This window comes from Meles meles, chromosome 4 (assembly GCF_922984935.1).
Source record: "Meles meles chromosome 4, mMelMel3.1 paternal haplotype, whole genome shotgun sequence".
NCBI classification, from domain to species: domain Eukaryota; kingdom Metazoa; phylum Chordata; class Mammalia; order Carnivora; family Mustelidae; genus Meles; species Meles meles.
The window spans coordinates 79,832,923-79,856,318 of record NC_060069.1 but is presented as its reverse complement, the minus strand read 5'-3'; the positions used below and the strand labels follow the sequence as shown (position 1 = coordinate 79,856,318).

The 23,396-nt window shown below is 40.4% G+C and overlaps 1 protein-coding gene across 2 annotated transcripts in view; it reads right to left on the bottom strand.

Moving 5' to 3' along the window:
* VEPH1 (ventricular zone expressed PH domain containing 1) overlaps window positions 1–18,873 on the bottom strand; it is a 243,943-nt gene extending 225,070 nt beyond the window's left edge. The window contains exons 1-2 of one of the 2 annotated variants that reach the window (XM_046003913.1): window positions 18,748–18,873; window positions 10,115–10,407 (exon numbers count right to left, since the gene is read on the bottom strand). In XM_046003913.1, coding sequence (XP_045859869.1) covers window positions 10,115–10,312 — 198 coding nt within the window. In that variant the 5' untranslated portion in view covers window positions 10,313–10,407; window positions 18,748–18,873. Of the gene's footprint in view, window positions 1–10,114; window positions 10,408–14,394; window positions 14,545–18,747 lie in introns of those variants that run through there. The other variant, XM_046003914.1, reaches the window with a different exon arrangement.
* Between the last annotated feature and the right edge of the window lie 4,523 nt (window positions 18,874–23,396).

The window sequence follows — 23,396 nt, the reverse complement described above, 5'->3', positions numbered from 1 at the left end:
AGAGAGCCCAGATATGGACCCAAAACTCTATTGTCAAATAATCTTCCACAAAACAGGAAAAAATATACAGTGGAAAAAAGACAGTCTCTTCAAAAAATGGTGCTGGGAAAACTGGAAAGCTATATGTAGAAGAATGAAACTCGACTATTCTCTTACACCATACACAAAGATAAACTCGAAATGGATAAAAGACCTCAACGTGAGACAGGAATCCATCAGAATACTAGAGGAGAACATAGGCATTAATCTCTTCGATATCGGCCACACCAACTTCTTTCAAGATATGTCTCCAAAGGCAAAGGAAGCAAAAGCAAAAATGAACTTTTGGGACTTCATCAAGATCAAAAGCTTCTGCACAGCAAAGGAAACAGTCAACAAAACAAAGAGGCAACCCACAGAATGGGAGAAGATATTTGCAAATGACAGTACAGACAAAAGGTTGATATCCAGAATCTATAAAGAACTCCTCAAACTCAACACACACAAAACAGATAATCATATCAAAAAATGGGCAGAAGATATGAACAGACACTTCTCCAATGAGGACATACAAATGGCTATCAGACACCTGCAAAAATGTTCATCATCACTAGCCATCAGGGAGATTCAAATTAAAATCACATTGAGATACCACCTGACACCAGTTAGAATGGCCAAAATTAGCAAGACAGGAAACAACATGTGTTGGAGAGGATGTGGAGAAAGGGAAACCCTCTTACACTGTTGGTGGGAATGCAAGTTGGTGCAGCCGCTTTGGAGAACAGTGTGGAGATTTCCTCAAGAAATTAAGAATAGAGCTTCCCTATGACCCTGCAATTGCACTACTGGGTATTTACCCCAAAGATACAGATGTAGTGAAAAGAAGGGCCATCTGTACCCCAATGTTTATTGCAGCAATGGCCACGGTCGCCAAACTGTGGAAAGAACCAAGATGCCCTTCAACAGATGAATGGATAAGGAAGATGTGGTCCATATACACTATGGAGTATTATGCCTCTATCAGAAAGGATGAATACCCAACTTTTGTAGCAACATGGACAGGATTGGAAGAGATTATGCTGAGCGAAATAAGTCAAGCAGAGAGAGTCAATTATCATATGGTTTCACTTATTTGTGGAGCATAACAAATAACATGGAGGACATGGGGAGATGGAGAGGAGAAGGGAGTTGAGGGAAATTGGAAGGGGAGATGAACCATGAGAAACTATGGACTCTGAAAAACAACCTGAGGGTCTTGAAGGGGTGGGGAGTGGGAGGTTGGGGGAACAAGGTGGTGGGTATTAGGGAAGGCACGTGTTGCATGGAGCACTGGGTGTGGTGCACAAACAATGAATACTGTTACGCTGAAAAGAAATTTAAAAAAACAATAATTTTTTTTAAAAAGCCACCTTAAAAAAATGCAGAGAAGATGAAGAGAAATTTAGACAATTAGGAAATGTAACCCTAAATAAAATGGAGGAATATATCCAAGTATATAATTTATCATAATAAATATAAATTGACTAAATTTACCAATAAAAGACAAATTTTCAATTTGGATTATTCAAAAAATCTACTGACATGGTGTTTACAAATTATATTTAAGTTATAAGGATATGAGAATGCAAAAAGTAAAAAGAAAAAGAGGAAATACGTAACTATTTCAAAGAAAATAGGCAAAACTTATCAGAATAATGTTGCACAATGTGTATGTAATAATAAAAGGAAAAGTTCTCCAAGAAATAAATAACTCTTCCAAACTTATTAATACAAAAGTACACACACACACACACACACACACACACTCACGAATACTACTCAGCCATAAGGAAGAATGAGATATTGCCATTTGAAACAACGTAGATAGACTAAGTGAAATAAGCCAGAGAAAGACAAATACCATATGATTTCACTCATGTAGAAGTTAAGAAACTAAACAAATGAACACAAACAAACAAAAAAAACACTGTTAAGTACTGAGAACTAGAGGTTGCCAGAGAGGAGCTGGGTGGGAAGATGGGTAAAACAAGCGGATTTAAGAGGTAAAAAACTTTCAGTTATAAAATAAATGTCATAGAGATGAAAAGTGCAACATAGGGAATATAGCTACAGTATTGTAAAAACTTCATATGTCACAGATGGTGACTTTACTTCTGTGGGGAACACGGAGTAATGAACACAACAGGTTGTGCACTGAACCTAATATAAAATTGTATGTTAATTATACTTCAATTTTTTAAAAAGCTCCCAGATTTATAAAACAATCTTGACAAAATTACAAGGAGAAATTGACAAATCCAAAATTATAGTGGGAAATTTTTAAACACCTCTCTTAAGCATTTGGCTGTCTAAACAAACACAAATTTATTGAGGATATAGAGAACTTAGACAATATAATCAAAAAAGAGTTCTTTCATCAACTTACTTAATACCTTCTACCCACTAATTCAAGAATACACATTCCTCTCAGGCACAAATATAACATCTAAAGAGTCAGGAGAGTATCGTGGCTAAGAGGTTTCTGAGTCCAAATTCTCTGGGCTTAATTCTTGGCTCAATTATTCACTAGCTGTATAGGCTTGGACAGTTAAATTATTAACCTCTCTGTGCTTCAGTTTTCTTATCTATGAAATGGAGAGAATATTAGCACACTTATCTCGGAAGTTTATTGAAAGGGCTAAATATATTAACATGTGGTAAGCTTTTAGGAAAATTTCTGGAACGTTGTTAGTTACACAGATTAGCCATCAACTGTGCTACAAAACAAGCCTTGATCAGGCCTAAACAAGTGGTATCCTGCCATTCATGTTGTCCAACTACAATGCAGCTAAATTTTAACTTAACAACAAAAAGATTATAAAAATTCTTCTGGAAATTAAAGCACAAACCTCTAAGTCCCTGATGAGTCAAAGAGGAAATCACAATCAAAATATGAATTTAGAATTCATAATGAAAATACTATATCTCAAACTTATGGTACTCGGCAAGAAATTGAGGGTCTCAAATGCTTATATCGGAAAATAAGAAAGTAAGACAAACCACAACAATAAACAAGAAGCTAATCATATACCTGAGGGGATTAGAAAAAGAACAGTAGAAAACAACCAGAAAAAGATCAAAGAGGAAAACGAGTGAACATTTAAAAAGGAATTAATGAGATAGAAGACCCTATACAGATGATTAATAAATTAAAAGCTTTTTAAAAAGACAAACCTCTGACTATATTAATGAAAGAATCAGTGAAAAGAACATTTACAGATACAGCAGAACACACCAAAAAAAAAATAGAATAAAAAAGTTTTATGCCAATAAATTTGAAACTGGGATAAAATACGTAGTTTCCTAGAAAAGATACTTTACCAAAAGTGACTAAAGCAACCTCTCCCCCCAATTTTCTTCAAAGAAATGAATTTAGTAATTAAAAAAAAACTGACCAGCACTACCACTCCCCCGCCCCCCCCCAAAACTGCATGGTGCCAAGAGGGTTTTATAGTTTTCTGTGAAATTAAGGAATAGATTGTCACAATCTTATAAAGTCATAAATAACAGAAATGTGGAAACTTTTCCCACATCATTTTATGACCAAGTACGTATAACTTGATACCAAAGTCAAGGAAAAACAGTGGAAGAAAGGACAATTATAGGCCAATCTCATGGCTTCAAAGCTTCTTTAAAAATATTAAACCAAATCAGGAAATGTACTAAAATTAATGTCAAATTTCACTTTATCCCAGAATGTTATAATGACTTTGTATTTTAAAAATCAATTATTATAATGCACCTCATTAATAAGATTAAAAGGGAAAATAGCATTACTTTAAAAGAGTAGAAAAAGCAGTTGATAAAATTAATCAGTTCTTAGAAAAACAGGAATAAAAGGGAACAGAGATTTCTTTGTCTATTTTTCTTACTTTTGTATCCCCAGCATCTGTAGTATCTGGCATATCGTAAGTGCCTAATAAGTGTTGCTGAATAGTGGGGAAAATTTATAGATAAGATATTAGTATTAATAAGAGAGTTGAATAAGTTTAATGGATTTATGATCATGATACAAGTGTCATTTCTGTTTTAATCATCTGAAAAATAATTGGAAAATAATTTTTTTAAAGGATGTCATTTATAATCTCAGCCAAAAGAAATCTAAAATACTTATATATTTTAAAAAGGACTTAGGTATTATATGCAACTGACAAATTATTGAATACTACATCTGAAACTAGTGATGTACTATATGTTGGCTAATGGAATTTAAATAAAATTTTTAAAGGGGGGAAAAGGACTTACAAGACTTTTAATATCTTTAGGAAAAATCATAAAACTTTATTAAAAGATATTTAAGAAAATCTAAGTAAATATATACATATACAGTATCCACACATAAGAAGATAGTAACATAAAGATGTTAATTTTCTTCAAATAAATTCATAGCTATAACAAAATTCCTATCAAGATAGTGACAGAATCATTCATTAAAATTGAGAAGCTAATATTTTAAAGAAGTTTGGGGATATTTGTCCCACCAGATATCAGGACTTACTGCAGTAAAATGCATAAGGCAAGCTACATTGGGAATAGGAGACCTGTAACATTCATACATGACAGGGTCTGTACAAGAATATAGAAAAAATTCCTACAGATTATTAAGAAAAGTCTTTTTAAAAACCTCAACGGAAAAATGGAAAGAGAAAAAAAAGATCATAAACAGGTACTTTACTGAAGAGGAAACCCAAATGACAAATGGCAAATAAACATGAAAAAATGATCTGTTGCCCTTCCCAATCATGAGGGGAATGCAAATTTAAATAACAATCAGATATGGTTCACTTAAATCAACAAAAACTTTAAAAATCTGTCAACAGCAAGTGTTGGTGAAGATACAAAGCCACTGGGAACCTCAGGCAGGGCTGAAGGGAGTGCAATTAGGTACAACTGTAGGGGAGAACAATCTGGTGGCATATCAGAAACCTGGAAGTATATAAAACCACCAAGCCAGTGGCTTCCCTCCTAGTTGTTGTCACTAGAAATACTAGCACATTTGCCAAAAACACTGATTGTAAGAATGTTCACTACAACACTGTTTAAATAGTAAATGCCCATCAAAAGAGGAATAGATAATCAAACTATGGCATAGTCACTTAGTGGAACATTCCGTCCCTTCAAAAAAAAAAAAAATGAATTGGGACTACCTATACCATCATAAACCTTGGAAACATTATATTGAGCCTTATATACCATTTATAGAAAGTTTTAAAACATGGAATACAATGCTACAAATGATGTTTAAGCTATGCATATGTAGCAAAGAAATAAAATATTCATGGATAAATACCATAGTCAGGATATTGGTTACTTTGGGAGGAAAGGGAGGAGATTTAAAGCAGAGAGAAACATGCAGGTGATTGCAATTTTATCTAATTTTAAAAATTGGGCAATTTGTGTATGCCTAACATTTTTTGTTGGTTTAAAAAAAATTAAAGAGAACTAGAAGATGGGGGTATGGGTTAGGCAAAGGGAACATGGTGGGAAAGGAGGAGTGGAAAGAGGATGAGTAGTCTGGGAAGAGAGCCAGGGTAGTAGAAGAAATGATTATGAGATGAAAGTAGTCCAGAAAGAATTTGAAATGGAAAGACAAAACTTAAAGGCACATTGGGGAACTTGGAGAGAATTTTAAGTGAGCAGTCACATTTTGAAAGCAAAATATAAGGACAAAGTATACCCAGCAGTATTTTGGACAAACTAGTGGAAAAGAGGGCATGGAGCATAGAATGGAATCTAGGAAGGTTGAGTGATTGTGTGAATGACCTTAGGGAAAGGATTGAGGAGTTGCTTGCCAAATTTTCAGGTTCTACAAAGATGGGAATGAGAAATAATATACTGGACAGAATCATAACTTTTAAAAGGTATGAATGCCCTAGAATGAGGGCCTGAGGGAAAGAATATTATTACACTGGTTTAAAATGTGCCACAGTACACCTACAGTTTTTTTTTTTTTAAGTTCTCTAATTACAAGTCTTGATTCAAGCTGAGGGTTCTGGTACACGGCAGGATAAATGAGGCCAATTGTGTAATGTTACTGTTGAAAAGAAATTTTAGAAACAGAGTATCTGACTATTATCAGCAATTGTTCCAAGCAGTTGGTTTCAGTACTTGGCCTTGACAAATTACAATAATAAATTAGGAAGATTCCAGGGGAAAGAAACCAAAATGTTGAGAATGTAGGCAGTACTTGGGAGCTACAATGGGATGTTCTCCAAAAATAGGGAAACAAGATTGCCCTTTGAGAATTAAGTGAAAAAAAAAATGCACTTGTGTGAGTGGGATTAACCCAACATGCTCTCTGTACATGAGTGATTACAGCTGAGTTAAATATAGGATGATAGGACTGGACATGATCCTAAAAGAGGAAGAGGAAACCTAATCAATGATAATATCCATTGTCTAGAGAAAGACTGGGTAATACACTTGGTGGGGATGGCATGGGAGCACACAAATTCTGACATAAATTATAATTTTCATTGTAAATCAGCACTCTAATTTATACCTCTGAGTCTTGCATTTGGAGATCATGATTTGGATAGAATTTTTCATGTACTGACAAAATTCAGCTTCCATATCAAAGCCTAGAAATGTGAGGTAGTATAACATTTCTGTGCCATCGGCTCCTTTGTCATGGGAAAACATAGGTACACTAGGACACCAAGGATGTGTGCTGAGAAGAGAGAAGCTAGAGGGGATCCCTAATACCTATCTTCATATTGTTTAAAGTTCTTACAGGAACAGAGTTATGCTCTTGATTGTTGGGGCAATGAACAGACCAAAGAACAATGTATAGACAATACAAAGAGTAAGATTTCAGCTGGTCCAAAGGAGGAACGCACTAACAATTTAAAATTCTGACAGTGATCATGGTATCTCCCCTGCCAGGTCTGGGTGACTCAGTGGATTAAAGCCTCTGCCTTCAGCTCTGGTCATGATCCCAGGGTCCTGGGATCGAGCCCCTCGTCGCTCAGCAGGGAGGCTTCTCCCCCCCCCCCAAGCCTGCCTCTCTGCCTACTTGTGATCTCTGTCTGTCAAATATATCAGTAAAATCTTTAAAAAAATAAAATAAAATAAAATTCTGACAGTGGAACAACTGTCTCTTTTGTAAGTTAGGATTGGTCATAAGCAACAGAAAAGTTTAGATAACAGTAACAAAGGACTATCTCTTTTGAGCACCATCATCATGACAAATCACCCTCACTGAATTTTTTCTGGAACTACCAGGAAATAAGATCTGATTGGCATAGCCAGGTGTCTCCACTTTTTCCCTCTCTGTTGTCCTGGCAAGGGCAAGGCAGAAAACTAACTGAAGGCTACATGGAAGCTTCATGCAATGGCAAAAGGAAATCTATGAAAGGAAAAGTAAGGAGCAGGAAAAAAATATTAGAAACTTACTATGTTCTCATCATTGCAAGGGTAGAAAGAGCAGTCACCTGCTTGTCAGGAATCCTAACAAAGGGATTTCTGGGCCGGAAAGAAGTTGGAAAAGATGATTTAGAAGATCCCTTCTAGTTCTTTGTTTGTAAAGAGGAGTAGAGAAGTAGAATGGATTACTGAGATTCAGGGTATTAGGAAAGCCCTAATAAGGGAAAGATGGGATATAGCTAACAGGGAAGTGAGCCATAGAGTGGACATGTTTTTTCAGTGGACTAATGGCTGGCATTGGTCATTGACTGTCATGGGCATTGAGGCATCATGGGAAGGTTTTGGACAATGGGATACATGCAATAAAATCTTTTGGGGAAGTTTAATTGGGTATCTGTTAGTACACTGAACTAGAGAAAAGTAAAACCAAAGGCAAGAAGGTCAAATTTGTTTTGATGGCCTGGGCCAGGGGGATAGCGAGCAGGAAGGGAAAAGAAGGAGCCAGTGAAAAGTCATTTCTCAGGTAGTGTCTATAGAAGAGAGAAAGGAGATAGTGAGAGGAAAAGGTCAAGAGTGACTCCAGGTTGCAAATCTGGAGATCTAAGAAAGTGATAGTACAGCTGGAAGAAAGATGTTAACTTCTAATTCAGATATTGTGTTGAGATCATGGATATCAAGTCATAGGGGCTCGAGGTGAGGGAGAGATACCAAGGCTGAAAACATAGATCTAGGATTCCATAGTGTAGTAGTTGCCCTGGAGGAGGTCATATGAGTAGATGATTCTCTATGAGAACAGAGTATCATGCCAAAGGACAACTACATATTTTTAGAAAGACGTAATCACTATGAACTAGAATCACTAGAAGCCATTTCAGGAATAATGAAACTTGAACTGGCTTTGAAAGGAATGGAACGGGAGAAGGAATTCCACACTGAGACACACTTATAACTAGGATTGAGTAACAAACAGAAAAAATGGACTGATCTGCACAATCCCTCTAAAAACAAATTCTTTTTATTCTGCCACCCATCTGCTCACGCCACTGTTATGGATAGAGAGATGGAAGTGAGGCATGATTGAAGTTAGCAGGTGAAGACAGGAGACAGGAGAACCACTAGCTCTCCAGCCTTGCTGGTCTTGTGGGCTGCTGATCAGAGGGCTTAAAGGACAGACAGTGCTCCTGGTGACAAGGGACCTGCCTGCCTTAATGGTTAAAAGTGGGGTTATATAACAGAACTCTCCTGTCCTAAAATTCTGAATTTGACATCTGTTAAAATAAGCAATTGATGAAAACCAAAGAAATCACTGACAGTAGTGACCTCTAGTGGAAATAGGCTTCAGGGAATACATCTATATCTATATATGCCTATATAGAGATATCTATATCTATATATATATTCTTATTAGATAAGATAAAAATCAGTGGCATATTCAGCCAGTTGGTTTCCACAGGACTGTGAAGGAAGGGGCTGCTAGAAACAGCACAGAAATCCTGCCCGGAAAGTAGAAATGTACCAGGAATACTTTGTGTTTTGAGTCAGACTAAGCTGATTAACGTTCTGGGAAAAAAATAAATATGGACACATAACTGCTGTCAAAGACGTTAGCTGAGAAACGAGTGTTTGGGCAATGACTTCATTGGCCACAGGGGGGACATGGTGTGTTCATAGCAGCCAATAAGTGAGCAGGCTGACAGTCTTGGGGAGGAAGCCACGCTGGTTGCTGGTAAGCCTTTCAAACATCTCTCCATTAAAACATGGAAGAAAGCCGTGATCTGTGAAATGTGTACACGTTTGGTAATTTAGTATTTTATGGCTCAAGTCCTGTCTCTTTCCTCTGCCCGGGTGCTGTTTGTGCCAAGTCTTAACAAACGTTACTGAGCTGCGAAGGCACAAGAGATGCTTGGGAGAGTTGGCCTTTGAAATGGAACTAATCTCATGGAGGGTCCAAGCACAGTGAAGAAAGGCAACAGCAAACCACACGGGGCACTCCACATCCACCCCCTTTAGGAAGTGCTTTCAGAATATATAATCTTGACATTGAGGAGAAACAAAGGAATGGGAGGGCTGATGGGCATTTTAAATTTGTCTGATCACACTACGGGCTAATGATGGGTGAGTTGAATTAAATGGGTGGGTATAGAAAAAGGAGTAAAATGAGAGTTGGGTTTGTTTGTTTGTTTTTTAATGGAGATTGTATAGAAATACACAGAATCAGTGTTATCAAGCCCTGGGCAACTGTCACTTCTGGCAACAGAGTGATCCTTGTCCTTGTCTCCTGTTACCTGTGTGGCAGGAGGTGTCATCCTGCCTTCTTTCATTATTCCCCCTCCTCCACACACCCTGCTTTGTTTACCGATGCTGTCATATAGCCTGGCCTGTCCGCTTTCCCCAGGATTTGCTTCCTCTCCTCTCCATGTCATTTCGAGGATAGAAAAACAGCCCTTAGATAAGCCTTTTTGTGATAATTCCTCCTTGGTATGCAATTTCTCGAGTTCTGGTCCCTGGGAGTGGGCAGTAGACAGCCTCACTGCCCTCGTAAGTCAGTGACTACCCTGGTGTTATTTCTTAGATGCTAAACTAAACCACAGAGCTGGGTTAAAAGGAACCAGTCTTAAGTGGTCTTTCCTCTTTCCCCATGCAAAGATTCTTTCCCCCAACATATACAAACAATTATTTGGCTCTAAAATAAGTTACTTTGGGTATCTAGTTTAAAAACTAGTTTACTTACCAAAGATGAGCTAATTACTTTAATTTGCTCCAAAGCTTCTGTCAGGCTATCTTCAATCTCGGAGTCATCTAAGGAGAAGAGGTCCCCAGCTCGTGAAAGATCTTTTTGTCCTAAAACCAGTCTGAACAGTTGATGCATGATGAGTAGTTTGATAATCAATGGACTTACTGCAGGCCCAGGGCCATATGTTCCAGTCATCAGAGGTTAGTAAGACAAAAACATGCAGTAGGAAGTATACTTTGTAATCCTTGCAAGGTCATTTTTCTCCAGAATTTGAGGTCTTCTTTGACTCTCTGGAAAAGAAATAAATGATACAATATAACTATTAGTAGAATACCCCCCCCCACCCCCCGCTCAGAATATGAACTTGGCGCCCAGCAGAGAGAGGGAAAAAGACATTTGGAAATGTGCAGAGTAACAGATTCTGACTTGATGACTTTCAAATGAGCTTTTCCTTTGTTTGTTTGTTTTCTTGGAAGGTCTTGCCAAAAATTATTAGGTTTCTCTAGAATTTGCTATGAAACTTAAAAAGCTGCTTAGCCTTCACACTTACTTGTCTCCTTTCTATATGCTTCTCCTTCTCTTCTATGCCGTAAGGAAACAAGTGGGCAAGCACTGATATGCCCAACACTCACCAGATTTCCCCCAAACAGATTCCCATGGAAACCAAACAGAAAAGGGCAATGAAAGGAAAGAGGGAACACAGAAAACATCTCTTAGAACCACTGCCTGAGTTTCTCTTTATTACTGGACAGGGAAATCAGTGCTTGCCTTCTTGGCTGGGTTTCTTTCCTATACTGACAACAGAAACACCCCCCACCCTACATCCAGGAGGTGATCTCAATACTTGCCTTGTTCATATATACTCTCTAAACAAGTAACAGTGAAAGAAAGGGTTCTGCCTGGGAGTATGAGGCTACAGATCTCTGCTGAATGTAAGTATGAATTTGAACTTGAACACTGAACTTGAAAGTGATAGCATTGTGATGCAGGCTAAAGAGGGAAGGCATTGGGATAAGGCACTCTTCCCCCTATTCCCACAGTTGAAGTAATAAAGTCCCACTATACTTCTTACTCGATTAACAGTCCATAGAGAGAAGGGCAATGGCACAAAGTAAATATCTGATTTTTGTCATCAGTTCCCCTCTGGGCCTAATAAAATCACAGACCATTTGCACTGGTAGAGACCTTAGCCATTGACTTCCCGAAGTCTCCATGGTAGTTACAGCGGTGCTGTTCTCCTGATTTCAGGCCAGTGGGCTTCCCTGTGGTTTACAGTGGAGTCATCTCATGTAACTTACAAATGCAGATACATGTTCAGAGAGTGAGAGCTGCGGGTGATTTATTTAATACAAGAATATAAGCAGTAGGCAATTCAGCCCAGCCTTTCACTCGGAATGTGTTCCCCAGAATGAGTGTGAAAGGGAGAGGGGAGTCTGTTGCTCCCTTGGGTGATCTCAGACTCCCTCCCCGAGCTTTCACTGTGAGTGCACCTCTGGGCGCTGAATGCAATGTTAAAGTTTAAAGGTACATACTCTCCATGCAATGTGGTCTCTAAACACAAGACCAGTCCTTCACAGGGTGCTTGTTAAGAAGATTTTTTTTTTTAATTTATTTATTTGACAGAGAGAGATCACAAGTAGACAGAGAGGCAGGCAGAGAGAGAGAAAAGGAAGCAGGCTCCCTGCTGAGCAGAGAACCCGATGCGGGACTCGATCCCAGGACCCCGAGATCATGACCTGAGCCGAAGGCAGCGGCTTAACCCACTGAGCCACCCAGGCGCCCCACAGGGTGCTTGTTAAATAAGCTCTATCAGTGCAGTTTATAGGACATGGAAGGGCTGTCGAGGGCAATATTACCTACATGCAACTTTTGTGCTATCTACCAGCTCTAGAAAAATGATACCCAATACCTACATATGCTTGCCTTCGTGCCAGGCACTGTTCTAGGTGCTTTGCAAACATTAACGCACTTAACCCTCATAATAACTATAGAAGGAAATTTTACTGGTGAGGAACCGAGGCATAAACAACTTGCCCTAGCCACACAGCTAGCAAACTGGAGACTTGGGATTTGGACCCAGAGATTCCAGGGCTAGGCTCCTGGTTCATTACCACTATGACATGCTGATTTCACGTAGGACTTCATGCACGGCTACTGTTAGGAGTAAAAGTCCTCAGAGCATTAAACATTTGAAAATGAAGATATGGGTGGTGTCATAAAGCATGAAATGAATTTATCTTCCCTCCAACACTGAGGGAAGGAGGGACCCTGCATCCTTGCCCATCTATACCCTGGGGTTTAGGCCAACCATACAGCAGGAAAGTCACAAGGAAGAGAAGCTTAGAGGAAGAGAAAATCAGGAGAGTTGGTTGGGGTGGGGATTCGGGGGAGAGTTTTGGGGGCTGGAGAGAGCAGAGTGAGAGTCCTACAAAGTAAAGTACACCCTTGCAGATGTGGAAGGTGGAGTATGGTCACTACAGGAAAAATTAGGGCTGTGTTTTCCTGAATTGTCCCTTGAGCACATTTCTCCCCCTACCTTCAGAGATTGGCAGTGACAGGGTCTCAGTGAAATAATATTCAGGAAAATAAGACATTGGATGGACTTTGGAAGTGATTTCACCTTGACCAGCCAGCTTGTTGGTCAACATCTCACCATTCCTGAAGCAGAGACATCTGCCCCAGACATAGCATGGCTTGAGCATGGAGATGGAGCAGAAATACGTACGGGTCAAGAGGAGCACCCCAGGTTTTCCCTGGTCTCCTTTGCTCTCCACACTCACAGTGACCCCTGGTATGGAGTCCTACATTCAGGCTGTTACCCTTGAGTGTCCATCATGTACAAAACAGTATTGTTCAAAGCACCACCGTCCATGAGAACTTTCACACATCTAAGGTGAGGTAGGGAGAGGTGACACTTACACCAAACATTCTATAATACAAGGATGACCTAGAGGAAAGTCTTCTCTGTCCCATAAAAGGACGTTTGGGGAAGTACAAGGGAGAGAGAGATCTCTCCTGGGGAAGATGGTAACGAATGGCTTTGTGGAGGAAATGGTGTTCAGGCCAGACATTTTCAGACAGGTTTCATTCAATGCACACATGCTGAGGATATACTAAATCAGCTGCTTGTCTGCAGACTGAGGTTTGGTGCATGCTTTTCCCTTCCCTGTGCCTCAGTTTCTTTATCTGCAAAATGGGGCTAATGCATGCCTCGTCCATCTCACCAGGTCATTTTGAAGATCAAAGCTAGTAACACATAAAAGAGCCCTTTGTCAAATAATGACACCAACAGCTAATGTTTAGCAGGTGTTTACCATGTGGCAAGCACTACTATGAGTGCTTCCTGAGGACTGAGTCACTTAATTCTCATGACAATTCCATGTGATGAGAAACGGATGTTCGGAGAGGAAAGCAACCAGCCCAGGAACACCCAGAGAGTAAGCTGCAGAGTCAGAACTGAAGGTAGTTGGTCTCCCAGAATGGAGCCCTATCAGCTGCATACATGACCACATGTGATAATTATTGAGCTGCCTTGCTTCGATCAGTCTTCATGTAAGGGCACACCACATGGTACATTATACCGCCCCTTCCTGGATACGGATCAGAAAGATGTGTTATTTATTTTTCAGCAGCTCTGGTCAATGTTTTGCTCAGGTGTCTGGCTTCCTGGGCTGATCTCTCTGCAACAGTAGAGAAGGTCAGAGACAGATCAAGTTCAGCCTCATCCTCTGAGAAACTACCTACCCTTATGAATGCCATAGTCCTGTGGTCTGTATGCACATATACAGATGCGCCCACCAGATCCACACAAGGACGCACGTGTGTGCACGTATGCACATGTGTGTGCACCGCCGGGGTTCTCTATGCACTCGGCTCTTTGCTAGAGACTTTCTCCTCCGTTCTCCCATCAACCCGGCAGGTAGATATTATTAACAAAGAGGAAAAAGGGCTGGTGAGGCATTGCGTCGAAGGTTACACACAGAGCCAAGATTCACTTCCAAGTAGGTCAGCCTCCAATCTCGTACTTTTGGAATTGCAAAAACCAACATATAAAAGCCCTTCTTACTCCCAGCTTTTGCTCTCCTAACTTCTCTCCCTAATCCTTAAGGACCCTCATCTGAAGCCCACTTTCCTTACTTAGTATCTATTTTTTTTCAGCAGGTATCTGTTGACAAGTCAAGTTTCTGCACGGAGAAGCAGACACCACACACAAAAATGATTGTGTCCCATGTGACACATATCAGGGAGTCCCAGCTGTCCCCACAAACTGGATTTACCTGCGTGCTACTCTTCAAAGGCGGGCAGCTTGCTGTTACTCAGTTGTCTGTTTTGAGACTGGGCGGGAGATCCGAGCCACGGACTCCGAGGGCACCGGGGCACCGCAAGTGGAATCCGCTCAGCTCAGTGAACCTGAAGTTGCTCATTGCTGCGCTGGCTCTTGGTGCTGAGTGGAAGAATTCAAGGAATGCAGCCTACTGCCACTGGCATCGCCAGAGCCGGTCAGGTGACAGGCGGCACCTCACCCAGTGGAGAGTTGCCTCTGAGAGAAAGGCTCTGTTTCCCTGGGTGAAACAGAAAGCCTGCCCCAGTCAAGTGAAGTTGTTTTTAACAGAGAACACAAAACCCCCTGTGTTCCTGAAAATCTATACTTTCCCTGGTAAGAACAGGGCTGGATGGGGATGCATAGAAAAAGCCACGCAGGAAACAGTTTCAACAGAAACTCCTGCAGGTGAACAGAATGGCTATTGGGAGCCATTTCTCAAAGTCTGGGGAAGAGAGGACTGCAGCTTCGTGAACGCCTCCCTCCCTCCCAGGACTACACACACGGAGTTTGAAACACCGAGCATTTGTCCTGTGAGTCACAGCTCCGAAAGCTGAGGTCCCCTTGTTCTGCCTCTAGATTAATACTGTTGCAAATTTAAGGATGCAGGAAGTTGCTACTAAAATGAACAAATCACACTAAACCAAAGAGCATACCTTCTTTTTTTCCACTCCACTCGCTGGGAGATTCTTCCTAAAAATCCACTTAGATTGGCACTTTAAGTCAGATTCATACGTTAAATATGCCGTGACACTCAGAGAAAATGTTTATCTTGTTTAATCTTACTGATAATCTAGAGGAGAAAAAGATCCTGAAACTCTCAACACTTAAAGGTTTCAACGCTTAATGGTGCATTAAGAAAACATGTTGTTAGAGACGCCTGGGTAGTGCAGCTGGTTAATCATTGGATCCTTGGTTTTAGGTTAGGTGGCGATCTCAGGGTCGTGATCCCTGCTCGTGGGGGCTCCGTGCTCAGCATGGAGTCTGCTTGAGGGTCTCTCTGCCCTTCCTGCCTGTTTTCTCTGGCTCGCTTTCTCTCTCAAATACATAAACAAATCAAAGAAAATATGTTTTTTCATTGTATTCCTCTTTACCTCTAATTTGTCCTTATAGAGGGTCTACCGCCCATCAGATCTCTTATCTGCTGGCAAAACATACGGGAAGCTGAGCTGCAGACAGATGCATCTGTGCGATCACGAGGATGGGACTCCCAGGAGAGCTACCCTCCTGCAAAGGCGTGTGGTCCTAGTGATGACACACCTGCCGTTGAACCAGGTCCTATGCTCCAGGGGAATGACCTTTCCAGACACTGGGTGATCAATCACATTTTTATGCCATCCACATATGGAGAATCCCTTTGAAGTGTTTGCTCTATAGAAATGGAGAAGCCAGTCATCCATGAGCAGGTGTAGACTTTCGCTGATAATTTTCTGGTTTACAGATATGATGCAGTCTCCTCTTCTTTTCTTCTTCTTTAAATATTTTATTTATTTATTTGACAGAGATCACAAGTAGGCAGAGAGGCAGGCAGAGAAGAGGAGAAAGCAGCCTCCCCACTGAGCAGAGAGCCTGATGCAGGGCTCAATCCCAAGACCCTGATATCATGACCTGAGCCGAAGGCAGAGGCTTTAACCCACTGAGCCACCCAGCGCCCCATGCAGTCTCCTCTCTTAAAGGAACAGGCTCTGCTTCTTTAGGCTTCCCTCTCTCTCATTCTCTATTCATTACTAGTGGTTCTCATTGCCAGATTTTATCCAATTTTCTTACGTTTTTAAAGGAGTACAGGGTCCAGAATTGGACCTGTTCTAGGAACCCAGGAAGAAGAGCAGAGTGGTGAGAGTGTGGGCTCACTATGGGCTCAGCTATGCCATTATCTGCAGTGTAAATCAGAACTGGTTAATTAAGCTCCTTGAGCCTCAGGTTCCATATTTGCACCTGAGGATTGTGATATGGGTGGCTGGGAGATTTAATGAGATTATATAAAGCATTCAACATAGAACCCAGCACATAGCAACCACACAAGAAATAACAGCAATCATATCCCTAATGTCATTATTCTTGTAGATCATTTTCCCGTTAACATGTCCTTAGGTCGTCCCTTTCCAGAGCTAATACACCTCTGTACTTCTGCCCAATGCTGAGTTCACATGTTAGACATGCGTAGGTCTTTTACATCTAGGATATCATGTTTATATCCTAGCTGTACTCTACCCCAAATTTAAATGTAATTTAGGCACTATCTTGAAAGTGTCCCTGTTGATTTTTTGGGCAATCTTGTTCCCTGGAGAGATAGCCCTACCCCCAAACATGGCTAAACAGTAACTAGATTTTTTTAGAGTGGAAATGGACTGGGATACAATGCATTTCAGACGTTTTTGTGGTTGGATAATCCAAATACCTAGTTTTTCTATGTGAGTGTAGAGCTCACTCTCCCACATTTCTTAGTGAGAATAGAGTGTGTAATTCCCTTCAAGACACCAGAGGAAAAAGTTTTTTATGACTTTTCAAGGTGACCTGCACTCAATGGACACTAATAAAACATTGCTGGTTTACTCTATTATTCATCCATAGATCTATGAAATAAAAAATACACATGAATCAGTGAACTTAATTGCTTCACTATAAGGATACCACCTGTGTTGAGGCTCTTTGGGGGAGTTTTAATAAATATAACTAACTCAGCAAGCCAACTTATTCTGAGAAAATTAGCCTCTAGCGTCCAACTTGGGGTTAAGATATTCCCTGGTTTCTTCACTTTAGAACATTCTAGAATAGCAGCATTTATTTATGTTATACTTTGGACAACACTACGGCACATCAAAACCTTCTCATTTTATTCACCTGTATTATAAATGCCCACTGACTAACTTATACCCATTTGGGTTCTAGAAACTTTCAGTAAAGCTCTCGGATAGATTTTCCCTTGAAAGAAAGGATTAAAGATTCTTTTCAAGGAGCATCTTTTTCACACAGTGTGAAAGAGCTACAGGCATTCCCATGGGAATTGGCCGCATACATTTCAGCCCTTGCCACAAGATGTCTATTGTTCCCCGTGCGTCTCTCGCTTTCCTCTACCACGACATGTAGCTTCATTCACTTCTACTGAAAGCCTCCGAGGCTGGGTTATTCCACACGATGCAAAAGGACTCAGCCCGTGGTCTTTTTCTAGAACTCATACAGTCTAAGTTTGTAGCAGGCTAATTATCACAAGCACTTAAAAAAATAGGTTTGGTGACCTGTTTGGGCAAGAGCTCAAGAAACATTTAATTTTGAATACATATTGCAATTTATTGAAAAACAGATAGGAAATATTTTCTTTCTTTGGGAATGAGGGAAATTCCTTAAAGTCTAACAAACTTTCTTAACCAAAAATCTGTGATCTGTAGTAATGATTCCATAGTGTATCCATTTTCATAAATTTTGACTTTGCAGGTCATATTTTCTTAATAGATATAAATATTGGTATACATTGAATAGATCTTATATCACTATAAGTATCAATAATCAACTTAAATCTTGCTAAGGTTTTTTTTAATTCAAATTTTGTAGGTTTCTTTTTCCAAAAAACATACCCAAACTCTCAAATTACAAAGAAAATTCAGTGTTAAATGTGTCTTTACTTACCTTTAAATTCCATAGGTTAAACACCTGCATTGACCAATTCAAATAATGTCTTACGTATTTTTTCTGTTCCTTAAATTGAAAACCTGCATGTTTCAATTTAAAATGTCATGCACTCCAATGGTTGATAACTATAGCAACTTAAATATGTATTTGAAAGTGCAAAAAAGTAGTTCGATTCAAGTACAGTTTGTAAGATTACTAAAATACCCAAAGGAAAAAAGAGAGCAACATTTAACAGGAATGGTGTCTGCTCAACCCACTGACTGGAATGATGCTATTGAATTTTCTTTGAAAATCAGAGGCAAGGCCAGTTTCTTTGCAGGTTGCAAGATGTTTCTTGAGGTAAACAAAAGTGTGAAATAGAAATGAGCCCAGACAGTTTTGGAGTAAAACAAAAATGCGCACACTATGAAGCTAGAAGCACGGTTTTCTGCTCCTGAGGCCTAGAGACATGTTTTAATAACCCACAGAGAGGTGGCTTTTTTACCCTAATAACTGAAAAGCAGGCATACAGAGCTAGACACACAACTCCCAAATGTGCTTTATCTGCATAATCAGCCAGCCCCTGGAAGTTTCTCTGCCCCACTCCCGCAGCCGACTCCTTCATCACCGCAGCTTCTGACATTTACGTTAATTAGCTTTTGTTTTTGCTGAACAAAAGGACAGGGAAAAAAGATAGCCATACCTCTCAGCACAGGAAACTCTGGCCATCATAGGAAATAAAAGGCAAAATGCTTGATTTTTAGAGTAATTCGGCTGGTGCCCATGACGGAGCCCAGAGGCAGCCCGGTAGCCCCTGCCCCTTCCTGCCCCGTCCTGTCCTGTCCTGTTGGCAGCTGCCGCGCTCCCCTGCGCTGCTCGTCTTGCAGGCTGGCTGTACACTTGCTTCCCTCCCCTGGACTCACCGTGTGGGATCCAGCAAATGTGTAACTTCTCCTCTCTCTCCTAACCTTCTGCTTAGCGCTAACAATTGGCACAAAGCTTCCCTTATTTCTACGGTAGATTTAGAGAAGCTTCTCTGAGCAGATCAGTGGTTTGCAAGAATTAGAAGATTTGCCGAACAACCAGTAACTTAGCTTCTGTTAATGAGTAACTCACTTTAAAGAATCAAGGAAGTTTTAGGTTAATATCAGATGGGGAGACTTTTATCAGGCAGGCATCGGTGAAAGGCTCAGTGAGGAATGGAAAGAGGAAAGCCGGGGAAGGAGATAGTATTTAAAGCAAACACATGGAAAAAAACACCTTGAGAGAAACAAAACAGTCAGTGTAAAGAAGCGAAGTCTAACTATGCTATTGGTATTGTTCGAGAAACGCTGAACGGCTGAATGAAGCATCCCTACCAGCACTGGGAATTCTCCAAACCGGCTGTTTTTTCTTGCACCAATCCAAATTGCTAATTCATTTCCTTTCACCATCCAAATATAGAACTCCTCTTCTCAGGCCTAATACACCGGGGATCCCTTATGAGCTGTCTTACATCTCTCTCTCTTTTAAGGAGAATGCTCTCCAAACCTCTAATGCATAAATTAATTGGTGGTACCCAGTGGATTGTTATGTCTGGAGGCTCTCCTCTCCCCTTTTATGTGTCTGACATGGGTTTTCTCCCCTTATTGATCTGAGGTTTTGTCTGCACATAAAGCAACAGGATATCTCTGAGACTCTTCTATCTAGCTTTCAGTCAAACTAAGTGTGAGTGTGGGGGGCAGGGCGGTGGGGAAAAGTAAGGTATAAGGTGTACATCTGGAAATAGTATTTCTATGTCATTGGCAATCGTGCTGCCATGTAAATAAATTGCTGGCTCAATTAAAAGGCATTTTCCTGGGGTGAAGGGGGCTTTCTCCTATATTTGCCACCCAACATCCATTTATCCACTTCTGGTAAAATCTGTACCCAAATTTCCCTTCGAAGCAACATTCTTTGGGCAAAGTTCACTGACATAAACCCATTAGGTCTTAGCCAATCAGAAAGATCATGTTCTCCTGACCATAGTGATTGATTGAGAGAATGAGGGATGACCCTTTCCAGGCCAGTGGGAGTCATGAGAAAGATGAATGGGGCTTTGAGGGGACAGAGTCTTTCTTGTTAGGCTTGATGACAAGAAGATGTAAGGTCTGGTTGACCCTGCACATTGCCACCAAGAAACCAAACCTTAGTGACTTTGTTTGGGCCACTTAAACCAGCTGCCCCTGGAGTTGACAAGAACCACCCTTAACCTTAACCAATTCCTTAATAGCCTGAGTGATTTTATGCCTGGTTTTCTGCCCTTGGCCTCTGAAAAGCTTTGGTTTGGCTAAATTAGCCAAATCCCAGTTTGTGAGATCTCAGTCTTCCCAGTGCAGCTCCTTGCAAAGGAAGTGGACTAGGAGCTGCCTTAGGAACCAGCTATGACAAATGAGTCCCTTTAGTGACAACCGCAGGCTTTCGCCGACCGCCAGTGGAGGCAGGAAAAGCCTGGGAAAGACCGTAGTCATTCAGTGTACCTGAAAGTGTGACTTTCTAAATTGATTCTCTTAACCAACATCATCATGTTCACTTTCCCAAGTACTTACTCTTTAACCACCTGGACTTGTCTGGTAGTTCCTGGCCACATTCTGCTTGACCTCAATGAATCTGATCACAAAATCCATCCATCCATGCAGAATTTTCATAAATTCCTTTGGGCAATTAGTTGCGCAAAGTATAGCTTTATCTTTATTTTTTCTCCTTCTGTTTCTGTACAACCCCACCCCTACCCTCCCCTGCCCCCTTTGATAAACTTGAAATAAAGAACATTCTCTCTAACCACATAGCTGGACTAAGATGCTTCCTTTATATAAGATCCATAAATTTCAAAGCAACTTTAAAAGGGTAAGATACGTATAAACACAGAATTTTTAGATGGTTCCATTTTCTATAATAATATTTCTACCTGAAACCGTGACACTCTTTCGAGTACACCTTTCTGTGTTCAGCCATTCAGCTTTGCAAAAGCTCGTTATAGAAATACCCAGGTATATCCAGAAACCCCCCTTTAGCTCAGCAAACTAGCACATGGCTTGGACTGTGAGAATCAAGTGTTGTTGTTGTTTTGTTGTTGTTGTTGTTGTTGTTGTTTAAGAACAGGGAAATAGAGGCATCTGGGTGGTTCAGTGGGTTAAGCTTCTGCCTTTGGCTCAGGTCATGGTCTCAGGGTTCTGGAATGGAGCCCGCATCCAGCTTTCTGCTAAGTGGGGAGCCTGCTTCCCCCCACCTCTCTCTACCTGCCTAACTGCCTACTTGTGATCTTTCTCTCTCTCAAATAAATAAAATCTTTAAAAATGAAAAAAAAAAGAACAGTGAAATAGATAACTGTGGCTAAGGTTTATTCAGTTTGATTCATTATAATAATAAAGAATTTGAGTACGGAGAGGGTAGTTGGGTTATGGACATTGGGGAGGGCATGTGCTATGGTGAGTGCTGTGAAGTGTGTAAACCTGGTGATTCACAGACCTGTACCCCTGTGGCTAATAATACATTATATGTTAAAAAATTGTAAAAAAACAAAGAATTTGATTAAAAATATGATAATAAAAGTAGTATCTTTTAATCTCAAATTTGAGAGAACTCATTATTCTCCTAAATTAGCTCCTCCTTCTGTTTCTTATCTTGGGGAAGGGCCCTCACTATCCACCAAGCATACAAACAAGAAAGCTACATATCATCCTTTCTTTCTCTCTTTTCTTTTCCCACTCACATCCAACGACCCCATCACAACTTAGATTCTGTCTGTTCTGTGTCCTTAGCATTATTCGTGATCTACAGTGGATAGATCCTCAGGTGATCCTCAAGGATCCATTTTCTGGTGTTTATACCTTGGAGTTTTCTACCCTTAGTGTGGGTGGTACTTGTGACTTGCTCCTAACAAATAGGATATGACAAAGATGATGGAATGTTACTTCTGTGATTACTTTATGTTATGGAAGATGCCATCCTGCTAACAGACCCACTCTAGAGATATTCCTTGCTGGTTCAATACAATAACTGGTCATGTTGAGAAAGCCCACATGACAAAGAACTATGGGCGGCATCTAAGAACTGAAAGTGGCCTCCAGCCAAAAACCAGCGTGAAGCCAAGACCCTCAGTCCTAAAAACACAAGGAAATGAATCCTTCCAACAAACTGAATGAAGTTGGAAGAGGATTATTTCCCCAGCTAAGCCTCCAGACGGAAACACAGCCCAGCTAACACCTCGATTGCAAACTTGGGACACTCTGACCAAAGGACCCCTCTAAGCCTACCTGGACTCCAGACACAGAGAAAATGTAGAATAAAAAGTGTGTGTCATTTTGAGCCACTAAGTTCATGGCAATTTGTCATACAGAAATAGAAAACTAATACATGACTATTCCCCTCTTTCCACTGGGATAGCAAAATAGCTATTGTTTCCGTTAAATTCTTCATTCTCTCTTGTCTGGATTTTGACAGGAGTCTCTTAGCAGGTCTCACTGCCTCTGACACAGCCCCTTCAACTCTGCTGTCAAATCGACTTTCTAAAATAAAATATGGTATGTATCTCTTTTACTTAAAATTAATAAGTGGCAACCCATTGTCTGAGGATGACAAGCAAAACTCTTGGCTTGGCACCCAAAGGATTTTGTAACATGGTCCCCGCCCTCCCCAGCTCTGTTTCCACCTCTCATGTACACACAGCCCTGAGCAGCTGGGTCACTACCTTCAGAATATATCTAGGAGCCCATCACCTTTCACTACCTTTGTTGCCACTATTACTGTGATCAATACACCATCATCTCATGTCTCACTTAGGTTATTGCCATAGCTCCTTGGCTTTTGCCCTTGCCTTGCTCCAATATAGTAGTGACAGAACACCCAGATAATCCTATGAAAATAGAAGTCAGAACTGAACTCCCCTTCTGCCCAGTTCTCTGCAGTGGAATGACTCTCCATCTCACCCGAGTCAGAACCAAAGTTTTTTCAAGATCAGCAAGGCCCTGTATAAGATAGCTTCCCTCTTCTCCCTCCATGGCGTCAACTTCATCTCCTATAATTCTTGCTTTTGGTTGCCAGGCTCCAGCCACACTGGAGGTACAAAGGGACCAGGTATTAATTCATCTGAGGAACTCCAGCACTAGGCTACGAGGCTATTGTCTGTCACAAAGGAGGAATTCAATCAAAATTTATAATCGAAATGAGCTATATAATTGAATAGCATCAGTAAAATAACACACAGAAAAACTAAATCAAATTAAAAATAATAATAATAATCATTATTATACAAGTGAAAAGAATTCAGAAATAAAAAGATGTATAGCAAAGAAATCCATTTGGCTGATATACAATTATTTTCTTGTTAAGTTG